The sequence below is a fragment of the Capricornis sumatraensis genome, chromosome 22, assembly GCF_032405125.1.
Source record: "Capricornis sumatraensis isolate serow.1 chromosome 22, serow.2, whole genome shotgun sequence".
NCBI lineage: Eukaryota > Metazoa > Chordata > Mammalia > Artiodactyla > Bovidae > Capricornis > Capricornis sumatraensis.
In genome coordinates, this window is record NC_091090.1 from 31,821,006 (window position 1) to 31,839,181 (window position 18,176).

An 18,176-nucleotide genomic window follows, 5' to 3' on the forward strand; every position below is an offset into this window, starting at 1 on the left:
GGACTTGTCCTTAGATTTCCAAGTGATCATTATCCTGGGAGAGACAAGTGAGAAGGGAGACATTCAAGGCCGCGCCCTGGGGCCCATAGTCCCCGTTTTCTTTGTGGAGCTGAAGAACCTCTCCTACTCCTCCAAACAGGCGCCCTTTGACCCCAAGTGCTCCATTTTGGTGCCTTGAGGGGGAGCCATTGGTCGGGTTGGCTGTTTTGCTTTATTTTGTTTGAGTTCTTTGAATAGGGTCCCGACTGGGAAAATTCAGTGTTTAGGAGTCTGGGGTTAGGGGGTATCTGCTTTCCTCCCAGGGCGAGTGACCTGTCCCGGCAGCTGTCACATGATCAGTCACCATCTGCCAAGAGTCTGGAAACCCGGCTGCCTCCTCCTTTTTTCCTACAGCACCCCAGCCTTCTCTGGGAACCAGGCGTCTCTCTCTGCCTCCAGGCTCTCTCCAGGCACGTATGATGGGGCTCCCTCTGCACCTGGCTTGCCTGCTTTTCAGAACCCATGTTACGGATCTGCAGCAGGAGATGCAGAGAGCTCCTCAGGCCTGAGGGCCCTCCCAGCCCGGAGCTGGATCCTGGCAGATGATCCAGTGATAGGAGGATCCAGACCAGGAGTGGTGTCCGTGATGGCCTTCCAGCCTCCCACAAAGGGGGTTGCCAAAAAGCTGCCCACGACCCTGCTGCTTGATTCTGGACGGAGTCACGTTTGGAAGGCCTTTGGCAAACTAGAGAGCCTTTCTCTTGCCTTTCTGTCTCACTCTTGCCTTATCCCGTTCTAGCAAGGGTGAGACCCAAGGCTACATGGATGACGGGCAAACGTTCTGTCGGGACCTACGTCTGGACACAGATGGTTTTAGAGCAGGGCTGCTGTCTTAACGAGTACTGGACGTGGCAGATGTGCATAAATATGGGCTTAATTCATTGGAGTCTTATCTTATTGAATTACTTAATTCCTACTTTCCTGTTTTGGTGTCTCAGATGAGAGCAATGTTTTATACTTCTTTGTAATCCTCAACAGAATGTATAATAGGTACTTAGAAATACTTGCTTACTAACCCATTTTCTCCTCATTTTGTCACCATGCAAATGAGCCAAGCATGAATTCAGGCTGGCTCTTCTCGAAGCCATTTTAGGAGCAATGGAAATTTGACCTTCTCTTCCTCACCCTCCAAAGAATCCCTGACTTCTAGCCACTCCTGCTCAAGGTTGTCTGCAAGGTCACAGCTAAAGTCAGGAACATATCAGGACTTTCCCCAAGTGATAGTCCAGTAATTATTATGCTTTATTTTATAATTATTTTACACTTTATTATAGAAAGACCAATGGATAGAAAGAAGCTATCTGTCATCAGCTGACTCTCCTTCTGCCCAATCAGTAATAGATGAAAGGACTTTAATAAATTGGAGAGAAAAACCCAGATGAAATGTCTGTAAGGAGAAAAATCATAATCTGGGGTGAAGGTGTGAGGAGAGAGGATAGGGGCAGTAGAGAAGATAGGTGACTTCTACAGGAAAAAGCCAAGACTTTGGGGCTTTAGGGGAAGAGACAGGAAAATAAATGATGAGTGGGGAACACTGTCAAGGAAGGCCTGGGGTGGAGATCCATGGAAGAGACTGCAGGCCAAACAAAAATCCCTCCCTGCGTGCCCTCCCACAACCCAGCAACAGGATGCCCACTGTAGGCATTTAGAAAAACTAAGGGATTCAGAAGGAAGAGGGCCAAACCATCTGGGTGGGAGATATCATTCTGTGGGATGATCTTTCCTGGAATTTTTCTGAGAATGTAGAAGGTAGAGAAGGAAATCCTCTTTTCTTCTCAGATCCTTTTTTTTTTATTTTAAAAAAAAAAAAATCAAGGGCCCTGGGAACTGAGAGACAAACCTGTCCACACACAAACGCTAAGTGAGAGGTGGAAATAACATAGGTTGGTCCTGAAACCCAGAGGCTCTGTCTTTTGACTCCCCCTGCCTATAATCCTGACTCGGTCAGGTCTGGAGCATTGCTTTCTAAGGCTCCCCAACTGTGCTGCCCCTCCCAGGACTCAGAGTCCTATATTGATCTCCACCCCATACATCCATCAAACATCTTTTCATTTTCAGATCATCATCTTCTACAGAGAACACTCGCTTGTATTATTCATTCTTTTTTTCTATACCCCAAACTCACATCCTTTTTGCTTATCACCTCGCATCTTGGCTGGTTTAAATAAGATCACAGCAGTTGAAGTGTTAGCGTGTCAACTCTCAGTACTTTGCCCTTCATGGAGTCCAGGAAATAGGAACTGTGGGTCTCACTTGTGGGACTCACAGTTGTGGGTCCCTGTTATATGGGTCTCATCCAGGAAAGGGATAGGTCATGGAAAATCTGGGGGTGAGCGACTTCTGAATGGTCATCGTGGGCCAGGGGTCTGGGATGGGCCGAGAGTCTGTTGCTCCATCAGGTAAACTGGGTAGGAATTGGAGCCCCCAGCATTCTCTGAGTCATTATTCTCAGTGTTCTGGATCAGTGCACGGCGTGTTCGAGCCAAGTAGGAGGCCTGTGATTGGGAGGAGAAAAGAAGAGTGAGTACCATCTGCCATACCATTTGCCTTTATCCACACCCATAACTCAGGTCCTCAATTCTGTTCTCCCCGACCTTGGACCTTTGACTTGCTCCTTTCCCAAGATTCCATTCAAACCCTAATCCTTATTCCAGTCCCAGATTCAGTATAGAGTTCCCTACTTCATTTCCAGTCTCCTCTTCTGTCCTATTTTCCTTATCCGAATGTCGCCTATTCTCACCCCCAGACTCTGTCTCCAACCCCTACATTTTCCCTGCTTCACAGCTTTTTTTTTCTCAGTCACTGCTTGCTTCCCAATTCCATTTGTCATGTCCCATCCATCTATTTTTTTCTCCATGGTTTCCACCACCACACTCCCTCTATTATCTTTTCCCACACCATGCCGCTTTTTCCTTATTGTTCCCTCCAGTTCTGATCCATAACATCATCTTAACTCCTTGTACCATGGACTCACCCCCGCCCCCCTTCCCCGCTGGGCATTACTCTCCCTTACCAGGACAATCAGGCCGATGAACACCAGAAGGAGAATCACACTCAACAGGATCACAACCACTATGGCCCATGCGGGGAAGGAATCAGTCCCTTCCGTTTCTCCCTCATGGACACCTCCTTGTGAGTCATCTTTGTTCTGCTGTGGATGGCTCTTGTTGTCGGGGGCTTCTGACACGATCGACCTGGGGGGTGTAGAGGAACCAGTGGGTACACACCGGGAAGCCTCAGTGTTACTGGTGCAAGGAGATGTAGTGCTGATAGACGCGTCTCCTGTGACCTTCACTGCAGGTCTTATGTTCTCTGTGGCTGCTGTGTTTTTTGCTGGATTTTCTGTGAGTTTTATTGGAGCTTTTATGGTCTCAGTGACCGATGTGGTCTTTTCTTGATGTCTAGTAGATTTTGCTGAACCGCCTGTGGTCTTATAATGGGTCCCTGTGGTCTTTCCTTCATGTTCTGTGGGCATTTCTGTGGCCCTCTCATGGCCCGATGTGATCTTTTCTCTGTGTCCTGTGCCTACAACGGTTTCAGTGGTCCTCTCGTGGTTTGCTGTGGTCTTTCCTTCGTGTCCTGTGGACTTTTCTGAGGCTCCCGTGGCCCTCTTATTGTCCCCTGTGGTCTTTCCTTCGTGTTCCGTGGACTTTTCTGGGCTTCCTGTGGTCTTATAATGGGTCCCTGTGGTCTTTCCTTCACGTTCTCTGGATGTTTCTGTGTTTCCTGTAGTCCTCTCATGGCCCGATGTGATCTTTCCTCCATGTCCTGTGCCTACAAAGGTTTCAGTGGTCCTTTCGTGGTTTGATGTGGTCTTTCCTTCGTGTTCCGTGGACTTTTCTGGGCTTCCTGTGGTCCTCTCATGGCCCCCTGTGGTTGATTGCTTGTGGTCAATCACGTTTCCTGGGTTTTGTTTTGTCTTTTCTGTAGTCTTGTTTGAGGTGGTACTTGGTGTTACAGCTTTGGCTGGTTTGCTTGTCGCTGTTGATCTGCTTGTTGTGCGCTTAAGACAAGTGGTACTCTTTCTGTTGGGCACTGGAGTTGTATGTCTTTCCCCATCTGACCCTTGATCTGTATTAGCAGTGTCCTTAGGTTCAGAAGCACGTTCATTCCGGATAAATGGCCCTCTTCCTTGTTTGCTGGGGTTCTGTTCAGCAGCAGGAGGAGCAGCTTGGGTTGTGGAGCTTTGGTGAGCCAGCTTGGAGCGGTGCGTGGTAGTGCATTGGTGCTTTGGCTTATGGGTTTCTGTAGATATCAGGGGGTCTGGAGAGCTGTGCTCTGAATGAAGAGCAGTGTGATTAGACGGGGTGATGGAAACAGGGGCTGGAGCCAGAGAGAACAAATGATCAGATGTTGGTTTGCCAGTTTTCTGGAGTTCTTGAAGTGCGGCAGCACCTGTGAAGGGAGAGAGGCAAATAAGAAACTTCTTCCATGCTCTTCCCTGCTTCCCTTCTTATGTCATCTGTAGGGCTCCCTTTGTTATCCCAGACGTGTCTCCCCAGCCAGTCTCTTTGGAATACCCTGCTATCTAATTCCTGTTCTCACCTCCAGTCTCTGGACCTCTGTGTGTGGCTGTGCTTTCAGCAGGAATGCTGCCTCTCTCCTCTCCACCTCTGCTCCTCATTCCTCAGTTTCAATCTTTCTAGCTTTATGGCCTTTTTCCTGATCTTTCTCAGCAAATAAGCTCCAACTTCATCTCAGTGCTCAAAAAATCCTTTGTTAGTTACTCTTTCCTGCTACCTTCAATGTGACATGCCAGTGGTTTTTGTGACTGTCAACTTCTACCCGGACTTCCCAGGTGGCACAGTGGTAAAGAACCCACCTGCCAGTGCAGGAGATGCAAGAGACACAGGTTCAATCCCGGGGTCGGGAAGATCCCCTGGAAGGAGAAATGGCAGCCCACTCTGGTATTCCAGGCGGAAGATTCCATGGACAGAGAAGCCTGGTGGGCCACAGTCCAGGAGTTGAGTAGAGTTGGACACAACTGAGCAAATGAGCTTACAACCTCTACCCCTGTCCAGTTTATCACATTGTAAGATTCTGAGAGGAATTATTGACTGGTATTTTGCTTTGCAAGTGTTGCGCTAGAGTTTATATACTTACGGAATAGAGCTGTCTTTCCACGGCAGAGCTGAGCGGAAAGGGAATAAATGTCTGAATCTCCATCTTTCCATAATAGTTCAGCTCCATTCCAGATGTAAGTGTGTGAGAGACTAAGTAAGACCCCTAGCAAAACCTCCTACAGTAAGTAGACACCAGTGACTCACGAGAATATAGAAAGAGGACAGAGGGTGGGTAGAGGAGGGGGTTGGGAAACTTCCATTTTGGTGATGAAGGTTGATCTGGATTCCAGGAAGCAGAAGAGAGGACTCAACCCTTATGGTTCCCCACTGGCTCCCCCTCTCACACACCTGAAGCCCTCTGAGACAGAGGAAGGTGGCCCTTTTGAAAGAAAAAGAGATTTACTTGGGGGTCCCAGGAGGTGTGAATGAGGCTGCTGGATTGGCAGGGACCGAATATGTTTAAGGACAGGGTGTGAACCCCATCAGTGACCAGATATGGGCCTTAACTCTGTGGAAGAACACCAGTGGAGACAGAGGAGATGTCTCTGATCTCTAATCAGGAGAGCATGGGCCAGGAGAGCGCTGAAGAGTGAGAGATAGCGTCGTTACATAACCGAGATTTCCAGGCTCTGTTAGCTCAAGGTGGCGACCAGAACCTGGACGCACCCCCAATCACAGGAAACCACAATCCACCCACCCGCCTGCTGATTGCTTAGGAGGGCTGAGGGTTGAGGAACACAGTCCTTGAAAGAAACACAGGTAGACAAGAAGGGGTCAAGAGTGGGAGGGAAGCCCAAGTCCCTTGATGGGATTGGAAGTTGGGGGGAGAGAGGAGGGCTGAACAGTCAGGCCCTCGCTTCACTGACTGGAGTCATCCTCTGACTTTCTTGGCAGCAGTACTGATCATGTGTGTGTGTGTGTGTGTGTGTGTGTGTGTGTGTGTGTGTACACGCTCAGTCACTCAATCATGTCCAGCTCTTTGCAACCCCATGGACTGTAGCTGGCCAGGCTCCTCTGTCCTTGGGATTCTCCAGGCAAGAATACTGGAGTCGGTTACCATGCCCTCTTCCAGGGGATCTTCCTGACCCAGGGATTGAACCCATGTCTCCTGTGGTTCCTACACTGGCAGGAGGGTTCTTTACCACTGAGGCACAAGGGAAACCCATGTCTATCATTTATTGGGGCCCTTCTTGGGGCCAGGCACTCTGCTAGTTGCCTCATAGCCATTCTTCCTGGGTTGTCTTCTAAGGTAATTGATCTCCCAGCTCCCCACAAGGCATCTCAGAAACTGTCAATGTCCCTGTTTTACAGCAAAGAAACTCGAGTTTCTTGGAGAAATGATGATTTGCACACAATGGTGACTTGGCCACGGCAATGGCCAACCTTTCTGGAACACCTACTGAGAGACAGGCAGGTCTTATGAAGTAGGACATGTATTAACCCATTTACTTTTCACAGCAACCTTTTGAGATTGAGAATTTATTATCCTCTCCTTTTTACAGATGAGGAAGCAAGGTTAAGAGAGGTTAAGCAATCTCCCCAAGGACGCTCAGCAGATAAGAGGTTGAGCCAGAACTGGAACACATATTCTGGGCTCCCAGGCCCAGGCTTTTACTGGTGAAGACCACACTCAGTTCAGTTCAGTTCAGTTCAGTCACTCAGTCATGTCCAACTCTTTGCGACCCCATGGACTGCAGCATGCCAGGACTCCCTGTCCATCACCAACTCCTGCAGTTTACTTGAGTTGGTGATAGAGCCCATAAGTCAGCCCAGTCTCTTGGGGAAGAAAGAACACTGATGTTGGTGGGACCCCTGAAGGATGCTGTTCACATACTTGTTCATTTAAGCTTCACCATGAACTTGTGAGGCAAGTATATGATCTTATTATTTTACAGGTGAGAAAAGGGAGTTCAAAGAGGATGAGTAATTGGCAAAGATAGGCTTTTCACTACACCCCAGATGCTTTTAAATGTGATAAGGGATGACTAAATATCCATGGAGTGAAGAAATAGGCAGACGGGCAGTTCAGAACACCCAATTCCACTGGCCTTAAGGAATCAGAGGACACGATGGAGTCCAGGCGCTACCCCTCACTAGCTCTGCATCTTCACTCAGGCCACTTAAAAGCTCTGAAGGCTCAGGTCCTGAACAGTAAATAACAATGTCAACCTACTCGTTTAGTGTGAAGACTATAGGAAGTATGGAGCACTGAAGATTCTGAAGTGTAGAAGACTCTTTAAAGTAGTAGTCTTTGAAACAATCTCAGACTTTCTTGTTTTTCTCTTGGTAGTAAGGGAAGCCGAGCCTGTGGCCTTGCCCTCCAGCCTTCTGCAGCCCCAGATGCCTCTTCTACCTGCCCTGGTTTCTACACCTCTGTGCCTACCTTGACCACACCTTCAAAATGGAACCCCTCCACGTTCCTGAGCTGCTTCCTGTTTTATCAACATAGCAGTCATCACTTTCTAACGTATAGTAAGTGCAGTTTACTTCCCCCAGTGGCAGGGACTTTTATGTGTTTTATTCATCACTATGTCTCCAGTCTAGAATAATGTCTGGGCCATAGGAAGCACTTCATAAATATTTGTTGAATAGATAAATGAGGGAGTTTTTTAAGACTGACGAAAACTTTTCAGAAGCCATGCCAATAGCTTTTCATTATGCTTTTGATTAAAAAAAAAAACCAACATAATTGTGACCTCCAAAATTTGGGAGACTAAGGGTTAACTTCTGCTGGGTTAAGTAATGGAGCCCAGAGATGAAAAGATGTTGAAAGAAGACCTCTCACTCACCAGTTTGGGGATATCGGTCATTTAACCACAGGAGCCACATAGTCAATAACTAGACCTAGATAACTGGATTTTAGAATTCCGGATCTGCATCACATAGCTGTGGAACCGTGGATTATAAGATCTGGAGCTGAAGCTCAGTGTAACCCATGGTCCTGAGTCTTGAGGCAAATCAGTGACTAAACCTCAGGGTTGAGATGACCTTGTCGTCTGCCCAGCAGATCTACCATTGGTAGCAACTTTCTTTTCCTAGGAAGTTTTCACCATGAGATATTCATTTCGCTGGCTATAAAAATGATCTGAAGAGAACTGCTTTGGTCACTGAGGTATAAACAAAGAGGAAAACCTGACTTTAGCACAAGACACTGAAGGTAGATACTCAGCCTGGATAAAAGAATGAAAACAAATCTTACAATATCAAAACTGTGCGTACAGTTCCAAAGGCCTGTTATATCTGCTTCTTTCACTAGTTTGAAAAGAAAATGGACATCCTACTAAGTAACTTGTGCCGTGGGGTCTCTGTCATAACAGCCTCACCCAAAAGAGTATTTCTGATGTTTCTTGATGTCCCATCCCTCAAAAATGGCTTACTCCATTTGCTTGCTTGTTTAAGTGTCTATATGGTTTAAGCACAACATGTGACCTAAAACACAGACATAGTAAAAAGATGAAAGAGAAATACACTCAAATATTTGACTGGGCAACTGGGGTTTATTAGAAGAGATTTTCTTTTTCTATTTTTTCCCATCTTCCAGTTTCTAGGGTGAGAATATATTATTTATGTAATAGAAATTAAATCAAATGACATTTACTGTGGAAAAATGTCTTTTTTAGATTCTCCCCAGGACCTCAGCCCCATCTGTGCTTTCTGCAGTGATGATTTCATCTAGATTCTGCTCCTGTGGTTCTGTGGTTGCATGATGCAGACTCTGGGGTTCTAGGATCTAGTTATCTGTGTCTGAGTGTGGATTGGTCCTGTGGGTAAATGACAGGGCGTACCCCAGAGCTGTGGGCTAAAGGTCTTCATCCACTCCTCTTGACACTCTTCCCTCCCCACCCTGGCCTCAGTCTCTGCAGGACACAGTCATGTCCTGGCCCTGACTCACACTCTACTTCCACCCTGACTCCCTCCCAACCTCACCCCGGCTTCAAGCCCTCCCCACCCATCACCCCCTTGGTCCACTCTGCAGGATCCGAGCACCCAGGGGCCCTTCCTTCCCCACCATCCCCTCAGTCCCAGCCAGCCAAGCTCTAGCGTGGCCGTCTCCCAGACCACACCCACAGAGCCCATGTCCTGCTCCAGAATTCAGATTTCAAGTGTGCCCTGCACCTGTCCTGTGCCCTAGAGCAGGGGTCTCCAACCTCCGGGATCTAAAGCCTGATGATCTGAGGTGGAGCTGATGTAATAATAATAGAAATGAAGTGCATAATAAATATAATGCGCTTGAATCATCCCCAAACCATCCCCCCTCACCATCCGGTCTGTGGAAAAATTGTTTTCCACGAAACTGGTCCCTGGTGCCAAAGAAGTTGGGGACCACTGTCCTAGAGTAAATCTCCCTCAAAAGTGAATGCAAGACACCCGTGGTGGATTCATGTCAATGTATGGCAAAACCAATATAGTATTGTAAAGTAAAATAAAGTAAAAATAAAAATTAAAAAAAAAGTGAATGCAAGAAAAAAAAATAAGTGAATGTATGCGGAGCTGATTCGAGACTCATTCCCTCCTGCCTCTGCAGGATCCTCTCCCTGGGCAGAAGCGTGACGGAGGGCTGGAGAGCGACAGGTCGGACAGCCAGCCTAACGGGAAGGGGATGAGAAGGTGGGTGAGACCGGGGTGGTGGCTCAGGGCGGCTCTGGTGCCTCTGAGGTGGGGGGGAAGGGCCTCCAATCACGGTGCTGCTGACACCTGGTGGAGACACAGAGATTCCTCGGCCCCTGCCCCTACTGTCCACCATCAGCCCCATCACCTGCCCCCGGCCCCTCCAGCCTCAACGTGACCCTGAGCTCAGGGAAGGAGAAACACCACCTTCGGTCAAACACTGTTGGAAGGAAAAGCTGCTGCCTCCCCTGCCCCAGAGTGTCCGTACTCAGGCCTTTCTGGGCCCTGGTTTGGGATCATCAAGGCTATTACCGTGAATGACTCTATGCAATACGTAGATAATCCCTCTGAACCTATTTCTGCCAGTTATCTACCTTGTAAAGACCCTCCTCTGAATTGCCCAGGCCCCTCCAAATCGCCCCTATGTTTGGACATCTCTGCTCCCCAGTTTCTGTCACAGAACTCTCTCTTAATTAAGTGAACTAATTTTGCAATTTCACTTTACCTGGTGAGGTCTATTTGGCTTGTCAAACTTTTCTTTTTAATTTGTATTGGAATATAATTGATTTACAATATATTAGTTTCAGGCGTACAGCAAAGTAAATCAGATATATCTCCACTCTTCTATTTTTTTTTTTTTTTTAGATTATTTCCCCATACTGGCCATCGTCAAACTTTTCTATATTCACTTTCTTCCCAAAGCCTTGGGATGTTTCCCAACTGTAAAATGGGGATAAAACCACACACCTTATCAAATTGTCATGAGGATTAAGTAAATAAATGTAGATGAAATGCCTAGAATGACACTTGGTGTGTAGTAACCAGTTGGCCAGGTGCATCCTCCCATTTTACAGAAGCCCAGACTAAGTACCTGGGCCAGAGCCAGGGCTGGAACGCAGGTTGGTGCAGAACAAGGAAAGAAATGCTCTTTATGCGCCCTGAGGACAGCGGCGGGGGTGGCGTGGCAGGATTCCTGCTTGCCTCTGTGATGTTAGACAAGCATTTTACCTCTCTGAGTCTCACTTTCCTCACTATAAAATGGGATATCACTAATCACCTCAGGGGATTTGAGGACATGAAACGAGGTGCACTACTTTGAACACCTGTGAATTCCTTGCGACAAAGCAGATGGTCAGGGAGCATCAGATCCCCACAGCTGCCCGCCCAGGACTGCCAGCATCCAGATGGGAAGAAGCCCCTCTTTGGTGTCTGCAGCCTTGCAGGCCACGTTTTAGCAGAGCGAAGCAGAGCATAGGCTGTGTTTCATCTCCAGCATGCCCCTCAGCTGGAAAATTTGAGCAGCGTACACCCTAGACAACCGCATGCAGCAGCTTGGAACCCACCCATCTTCCCACCACATATTCACTTGCTGTTCATTTCTGTGATGGTCAGCCATAGGGCGTGCTAAGAAACAACTCCTCTCTGTTTTCTATGCCCCTGTGTGATGGTGACCCCTTGCCTCTGAGGGCATCTTACCTGCCTCCTGAGAGGTGAGAAGGAAAAGGAAGAAGCACTGGAGGCCAAAGACGGAACGGATGCAGTGGGCTGGCTGGGCCATGTCGGAGCTGGACGGCTGCTTGAGGCCGTAGGCTGGGGTCCCCTCAGCTTATATGGGCCCAGCTTTGACGTCACGGGGGCTGGGGCTCCTCAGGCCGAAATCTTAAACAAATGGAACCGCCCCACCTTGCAGGGGTGCCCTGATAATGGGAGACCACAGTGGCTTCGTCATGAAGCAGGGAACATGGGTGTCTACCCAAGGGGTGGGATCTGGGGGCAGGGAAAGGCAACTGGGAGGGACTGACTCCTGCCCCAGCCCCAGCAGAGGTTGGGGGGTTGGGTGGGTGGCGTCTGGGGTTCTGGGCTGGTGGGGAGCAGACCGTGGCTTCTAGAAAGACTGAGATCTGGCTGGGGCGGGATGGGAAGGAAGACAGTTGGATGCCTGGGTTCTGGGAAGAGATTCAAATTCTGATTCTTCTTCAGCTGCACCCTCCACTTTCCACTTCTTTTACGTCAGCCCAGTTCTCCACACCCCTTACTCACACATGATCACTCTTTTTGCCCTGGGTGGAGCTGCCCATGAGTATGAGGTGAAAGAGCAGAGACGGGGGAAAGCCCTCCAGTGGCCGGCTCCTGCAAAGACAGGTGCTTCCAGGTGTCCAGAGATGACACACCAAGTGGGGACAGTGGGGGCGGAGACAAGGCAGACATGGAACCCCAGGGACTTCCATATCCCTCAGCAGGGTTGGCAACCGGTCCAGGCCACCCAGAGGCACTGAAGCCAGGGTCTTTGGCAGAAATCCTCAGCAGACAGGGACCCTGCCTTCACTCCCTAGCCCCCTCCTCTCTCACCTCAGCCCAGCCAATGGCAGGCCTGCTGCTGTCTCTGCCCACAAGCCCCCATTCACCCCTAAACAGAAATGCAGACCTCTCATGTCTAGGACCTCCCTGGAGTCTCCCTCTCCCCTTCGTCCTGATTCCCTGCTTGAAGCAAACGTTAGCTCAGAGGTTGTCAAAGTTCATACACTGCGCTCCCAGGAGACAGTGCCTGGGGCTGGCATAGGGGGAGGACAGGCTCCCTCGGATTCTAAGGAGAGAGGAAGCTGTGGGTCCGGGGCTCTTAAGTCACTGCCCCTATTGCTCACTTAATTTGTTCACGGTGGGTCTCCACTACTGGGGAGTCAGCAGCCAGCAAGGTCTTTGCCATGATTGCTGCTGCAGCCCCAGAACCAGGGCCAGGGCCTGGCACATGGGACGCAGCCAATCGTGTTGACTTGGCTGAATGGAGTGGAAGCCAGGGCTGGCTCCTACCTCTAGGGGCTAGTGGAGCAGGCAGAGGGGGTGGAGAGGGCCGGACCCGGAGGGCAGGGTGCTAGGGCCCTGGGAACACGGGGCTCATGGGAGGACTAGAGGGCCAAACTGGTGAATCCGTCTCAGTACTTGGCAGGATTGGTCCCTAAGACCTAGGCAGGGCTGGATTGGAAGGGAAAAGGAGAGGCCAGCTGCTCATTAACACAATTAGGCGAGTAATTGGGCTCCATGAAATCAGACCAAAGCCTGACTGCTCAGAACTGGGTAGCCTGCCTCCCAAGCAATGCTTCCTGTAGGGTGGGGAGACTGAGGCAGACCTCTGCCTCTCTGTCTGGACCCAGGAGGGACTGAAAATCCCCTTTTCCACTAATCTGGCCCCACCCCCACGCTTTCCTCCAGGGACAAAAGTCTCCGGGAGAATAGTTCTCAACAAGGAGAGGCAACTTTGTCCCCTGGGGACATTTGGCAATGTCTAGAGACAACCTTATTGGAGAAGGAAATGGCAACCCACTCCAGTGTTCTTGCCTGGAGAATCCCAGGGATGGGGAGCCTGGTGGGCTGCCGTCTATGGGGTCGCACAGAGTTGAACACGACTGAAGCGACTTAGCAGCAGCAGCAGCAGCAGAGACAACCTTGTCCCACCTTGGAGGATGTTGCTCCTGGCATCCAGTGGGTAGAGGCCAGAGGGGCTCCTGGCCATCCTGCAAGGCACAGGACAGCCCCACAGCAAAGAACTCTCCAGCTCACAGCAGTGGTGCTCAGGTTGAGACTCTCTGCCTTCACTGTGTAAGTAAACATTCCCCATTCTCTTTTAGCCACAACGTCCCCCAGAGGACGCTTGCATCAGAGGTGGAGGAACTTAGAGTTATGTGCAGGCTCTTGATGTCAGAAGAGGTTGTTGTGTCTGAGCTGTGATAGGTTGTGTGTGCGTGATGGCTCAGCCATGTCTGACTCTTTTGCGACCCTGTGGACTGCAACCTACCAGGCTCCTCTGTCTATGGGATTCTCCAGGTAAGAATATTGGAGTGGGTTGCCATTTCCTCCTCCAGGGGATATTCCTGACCCAGGGATCAAACCCGTGTCTCTTGCGTCTCCTGTGTTGGCAGGAGATTCTATACCATTGCACCACCAGGGCTGAGAGGGTCACAAAACAACCCTACCAGCTACTGATGTCTGAGCTGTTCTAGGTGCAGAGAAATGCGGTTAGCACCTTACCTTGTTGTAACCTATGAGGTTAGCAGTGTCAGCCTCATTTTACAACTTGAGAATGAACAAGCTCAGTTCAGGGAAGTGATTTAAATGCCCAAGGTTACACATCTGGTAAGAGGCAGAGACCAGACCTGGTCGGTGCCTGCCCGATGGCAAAGCACTTGGACAATTACACAGTGGCTGGGAGACCAGGGGAGCGCTACTGTTTTATTTAGCAAGAGTTGTGTCCACCACCCACCTGGAGTGGTCTAAGCAGGGGCGTCGCAGAGCAGGGTTCCCCACCTGTACTGAGGTGAGAGAATTGAAGGTCTCAAGAGGGTCAGGAGCCAGCCCAAGGGGGCTCCTTATAGAAAGGGGGACCCCCATCCTGGTCCCCAGGGGTGCCAAGCCAAGTGCCCTCAGCTAAGTTCTCTGATAGCTGGGGAAGAGGATGGGAACAGGAAGAAAGAGTGAGGAGAGGAGGTTCCCACTGCCCAGATCGGGATTCCATGAAGGCTGGAAGACCCCTGGAGACCATGGTGCCCTGGTCCTTCCTTCTACAGACGAGAAAACTGCATCAGAGTCTTGAGTGACTTGAGTGAGTCTGCTCAGGGAAGGAAGGAGGAAGGCCATCGGGAGAGGGGCATAGGCGATCCCGGCCACGCCCCCTTCACTTGACGGAGTAGCGCTGGCTGGTGGCCTCGTGGTGGCAGCCATAAGGGGTCACAGAGGCACAACCGCACCCCATATTCATCTCCTTCCGGAACTCGCAGGCCTGTGAGATGAGGGATGGATAGGAAGGGTTAACTAAGCTGCCCAGCCCTCAGCTCTCCCCAGGGACTGCGACCTCCTCAACAACTCAGGTTCTCAGAGCTCCTCTTCCTGCAAAAACAGTAACGATAATGAACCAGACTAATTTGCTGAGCACTTACTATGTGCCAGGGCTTCCTGGTGGCTCAGAGGTTAAGGCGTCTGCCTGCAATGCAGGAGACCTAAGTTTGATCCCTGGGTTGAAAAGATTCCCTGGAGAAGGAAATGGCAACCCACTCCAGTATTCTTGCCTGGAGAATCCCATAGATGGAGGAGCCTGGTGGGCTACAGTCCAGGGGGGTCGCAAAGAGTCGGACACATCTGAGCAACTTCACTTCACTTACTATGAGCCAAGCACCTAAGCAGTTTACATGCGTAAGCTCATTTTACCCCTCAACAGCCCTTTGAGATGGATACTATCAATATCCTTCTCATTTTATCCAGGACTCAATTACCTCATCAGTAGAATAAGAGACAATAATATTGCTTGTATCACAGGGTTGCTGTGAGCTAAAATATGTACAATACCTGACACAGAATAAGTGCTATTTAAGTGTCAGTTATTACTTATTGAGTAATACAGAACACAGAGAGGCTGAGTAACTTGCAGAAGGTCACACAGCTGTAATGACAGAGCCAGGATTCAAAACCCAAGTTATAATGTAATTCCATGAAGCTGACTCTTCACTGCCTAGAGCTGAATGTAGTGCCTCCGTGGGCTGGTCAGCCTGCAGCGTTCCCCTGCCTCTCTTTCAGTGGCCCCAACCCCCCATCTCAGCCCAATCGATGTTTCCTCTCAGCCACCCAGACTGCGGTCCCTTTCCCCTCTCATCCCTCCCTAAGCGTGGTAAGCTGCCATTTTCCCCTGAAGCCCCTGTCCTTCTGGGGCACCAGGGCCAGCCCCACCTGCCTCAGGGACCCACACATTTGGACCACAGCTTCACTCACCTTTTTGATACCATACAGCAGGCTGACAATTGCTGCTACCAAAGAGAGAGTGATCAACACGATGGCCCAGTCTGGGACAGAGCCCTTCTCTTGTGGCTTCGGGCCTGAGGACCAGAGAGGGGCTGTGACCGAGGCAGGTGGGACCTCAATCCCCCGACTCCCCACTGCCCTCTGTAACTTTGCATCTTTCCTTCTGTGACTCTGATGTCTACATGACTCTGAGACCATGTTGCTCGGTGTCTTGTCATCTTGGGAATAGAATTTCAGTGGAGGGGGTTTCAAAGGGCTTCACTCCAAACCGCACTCACTTCTTCCCTAACACCCGTGGACGCGGCTGTCAGTCTCTGAAGTCCTCACTGACATCCACGCCTCTCCGTCTTTCTGAACCGTCCTCCATATCCCAGGCTGTTGTTGGGCCTCTCTCATCTGCCATGCCTCTGCACTCTGACAGCCCCCCGGTAGGTCCCTCATCTTATTCAGAGGCTGCCCCTCTGCCCTCCTCACCACCCCACCCTGACTCTGATCTTTAAGGGGAGCCAGAGCCAGTCCTCTTGTTTTCCCTTTGCTCGATTCCTGCCTGCAGACTGCCTGGTGGGGAGACTTGGATTGAGTGGGAGGGAGGAAGGAGACAGAGGGAGGAGGAAGACAGGATCTTGGGAGGGGATACTTGTTGCCCTGCAAAGACAGGTTGGGCCACGAGGAATATATTCGAAAACCTTTCAAGGAAGTGATCAGGTAACAGCCATTCAGCTTCTGGTGTTACCAGAGGCTTGAGGGGCACTGAAACCCTTTGAAGAACTGGAGACGTTCTTAGGTGTACTCAAAACACAGTAGAAAGCAGGCCTGAAGCCTGTCCCTACAACGGCAACCCACTCCAGTATTCTTGCCTGGAGAATTCCATGGACAGAGGAGCCTGGTGGGCCCCAGGCAATGGGGTCGCAAAGAGTCGGACACGACTGAATGATGAACACTTTCACATTTTCACACTCCTCTCCAGGAGCTGGCGTGCCTGCCAGTCAGTGACCCAGTGCAAACAAGGGCGCCTTACTGGTCGGGATGCTGAGCCCAGAGGAGGCAGTGGCTCCTCCAGCTGTGGTGGCTGCGGAACCGCCTGAGACAGCCCCACCTGGTGTGGAAGCCCCAGGCAAGGGTAAAGCAGTTCCAAGGGCTGTTGTTGGGGAGACAGATCCTAGAAGGGCAGAGGGGAAAACAGGTGGATATCTGAGCAGGAACAGAAGCAGAAATTCCATCCAGTGCCCTCTCAATTGAAATCCTGGCAAGTGTTTGGTAAATGAAAATAAAAGGACTGAGAAAAGCTAAGACAGTCTTAAAAACAGAAGTGGAAGGCTTATACTACCAGACCTTAAGACTGGCTGCAAAGCTGCATACACTAAGGACTGTGGCCCTGGAGTAAGAACAGACAGAAGAGCCCAGAAATAGACTAGGTCAGTTTACATTTCAATGTCGGGAGAGAGGGAGAGTCTTTGAAATGAATGGTTCCAGGGCAACTGGTTATCTGTAAGAGGAGAAAAGGGATATTGACCCCTCCCTCACTCCATACACAGAAATTAATCTGAGATATGTCATAGGCTTAAATTTGAAAGCTAAGATTCTTAGATTCAAAGATTCTAAATTTGAAAGTAAAGTTTCTGGAAGAACGCATCAGAGAATATTTTCATGACCTTGAAGTAGGCAAAAAAATGTCTTAGGCAGGATATAAAAACACTAATTACAAGAGAAAAAGTTGATAAGTTGAAAAGCAGAAGGGGGGCCTTTGTATAGCCACCAAAGCCAGGACTGCTTCAGTGAGGCTCTGGGAGCTAACGATTTATTCGTGGCTGAGCACAGGAAGCCCCCACCCAGAGCTGCAGGCAAAGCCAAAGAGCTCTTCAGAAATGGACTGAGCAACAGAAGTGTCACCTGGCAACGCTGATGCTGCTCCTGATGGGCTGCCAGGAATGGTCGGAGTTAAAGTCTGAGGATTACTGGGCAAAGCCCCAGGTGTTGAAGAAACTGTAGAGAAACTCACAGAGACAGTGGGGTGACCAGCAGAGACAGTGGGGAGACCTGCAGAGATAGTAGGTAGGCCTGCAGAGACAGTGGGGAGACCAGCAGAGACAGTGGGGAGACCAGCAGAGACAGTGGGGAGACCTGCAGAGACAGTGGGGAGACCAGCAGAGACAGTGGGGAGACCAGCAGAGACAGTAGGTAGACCAGCAGAGACATCCCCAGAGACAGTGGGGGGACCAGCAGAGACAGTGGGGAGACCAGCAGAGACAGTAGGTAGACCAGCAGAGACATCCCCAGAGACAGTAGGGGGACCAGCAGAAACAGTGGGGGGACCAGCAGAGACAGTGGGGAGACCTGCAGAGACATCCCCAGAGACAGTGGGGAGACCAGCAGAGACATCCCCAGAGATGGAGGGGAGACCAGAGGAGACAGTGGAGAGACCAGCAGAGGCAGTGGGGAGACCAGCAGAGACAGTGGGGAGACCTGCAGAGACAGTGGGGAGACCAGCAGAGACATCCCCAGAGACAGTGGGGAGACCAGCAGAGACAGTGGGGAGACCAGCAGAGACAGTAGGTAGACCAGCAGAGACAGTGGGGAGACCTGCAGAGACAGTGGGGAGACCAGCAGAGACATCCCCAGAGACAGTGGGGAGACCAGCAGAAACAGTGGGGAGACCAGCAGAGACATCCCCAGAGATAGTGG

The 18,176-nt window shown here is 50.2% G+C and overlaps 1 protein-coding gene across 1 annotated transcript; it reads right to left on the reverse strand.

Annotated features, from left to right (window-relative positions):
* Nucleotides 1-2,387: 2,387 nt before the first annotated feature.
* Nucleotides 2,388-11,268, reverse strand: MUCL3 (mucin like 3). Its single transcript, XM_068994171.1, has 3 exons — nt 11,187-11,268; nt 3,053-3,909; nt 2,388-2,534 (listed from the first exon to the last, which is right to left on the reverse strand). Exons 1-3 carry the CDS (start codon nt 11,266-11,268, stop codon nt 2,388-2,390), a joined length of 1,086 nt encoding a protein of 361 aa, XP_068850272.1.
* Between the last annotated feature and the right edge of the window lie 6,908 nt (nt 11,269-18,176).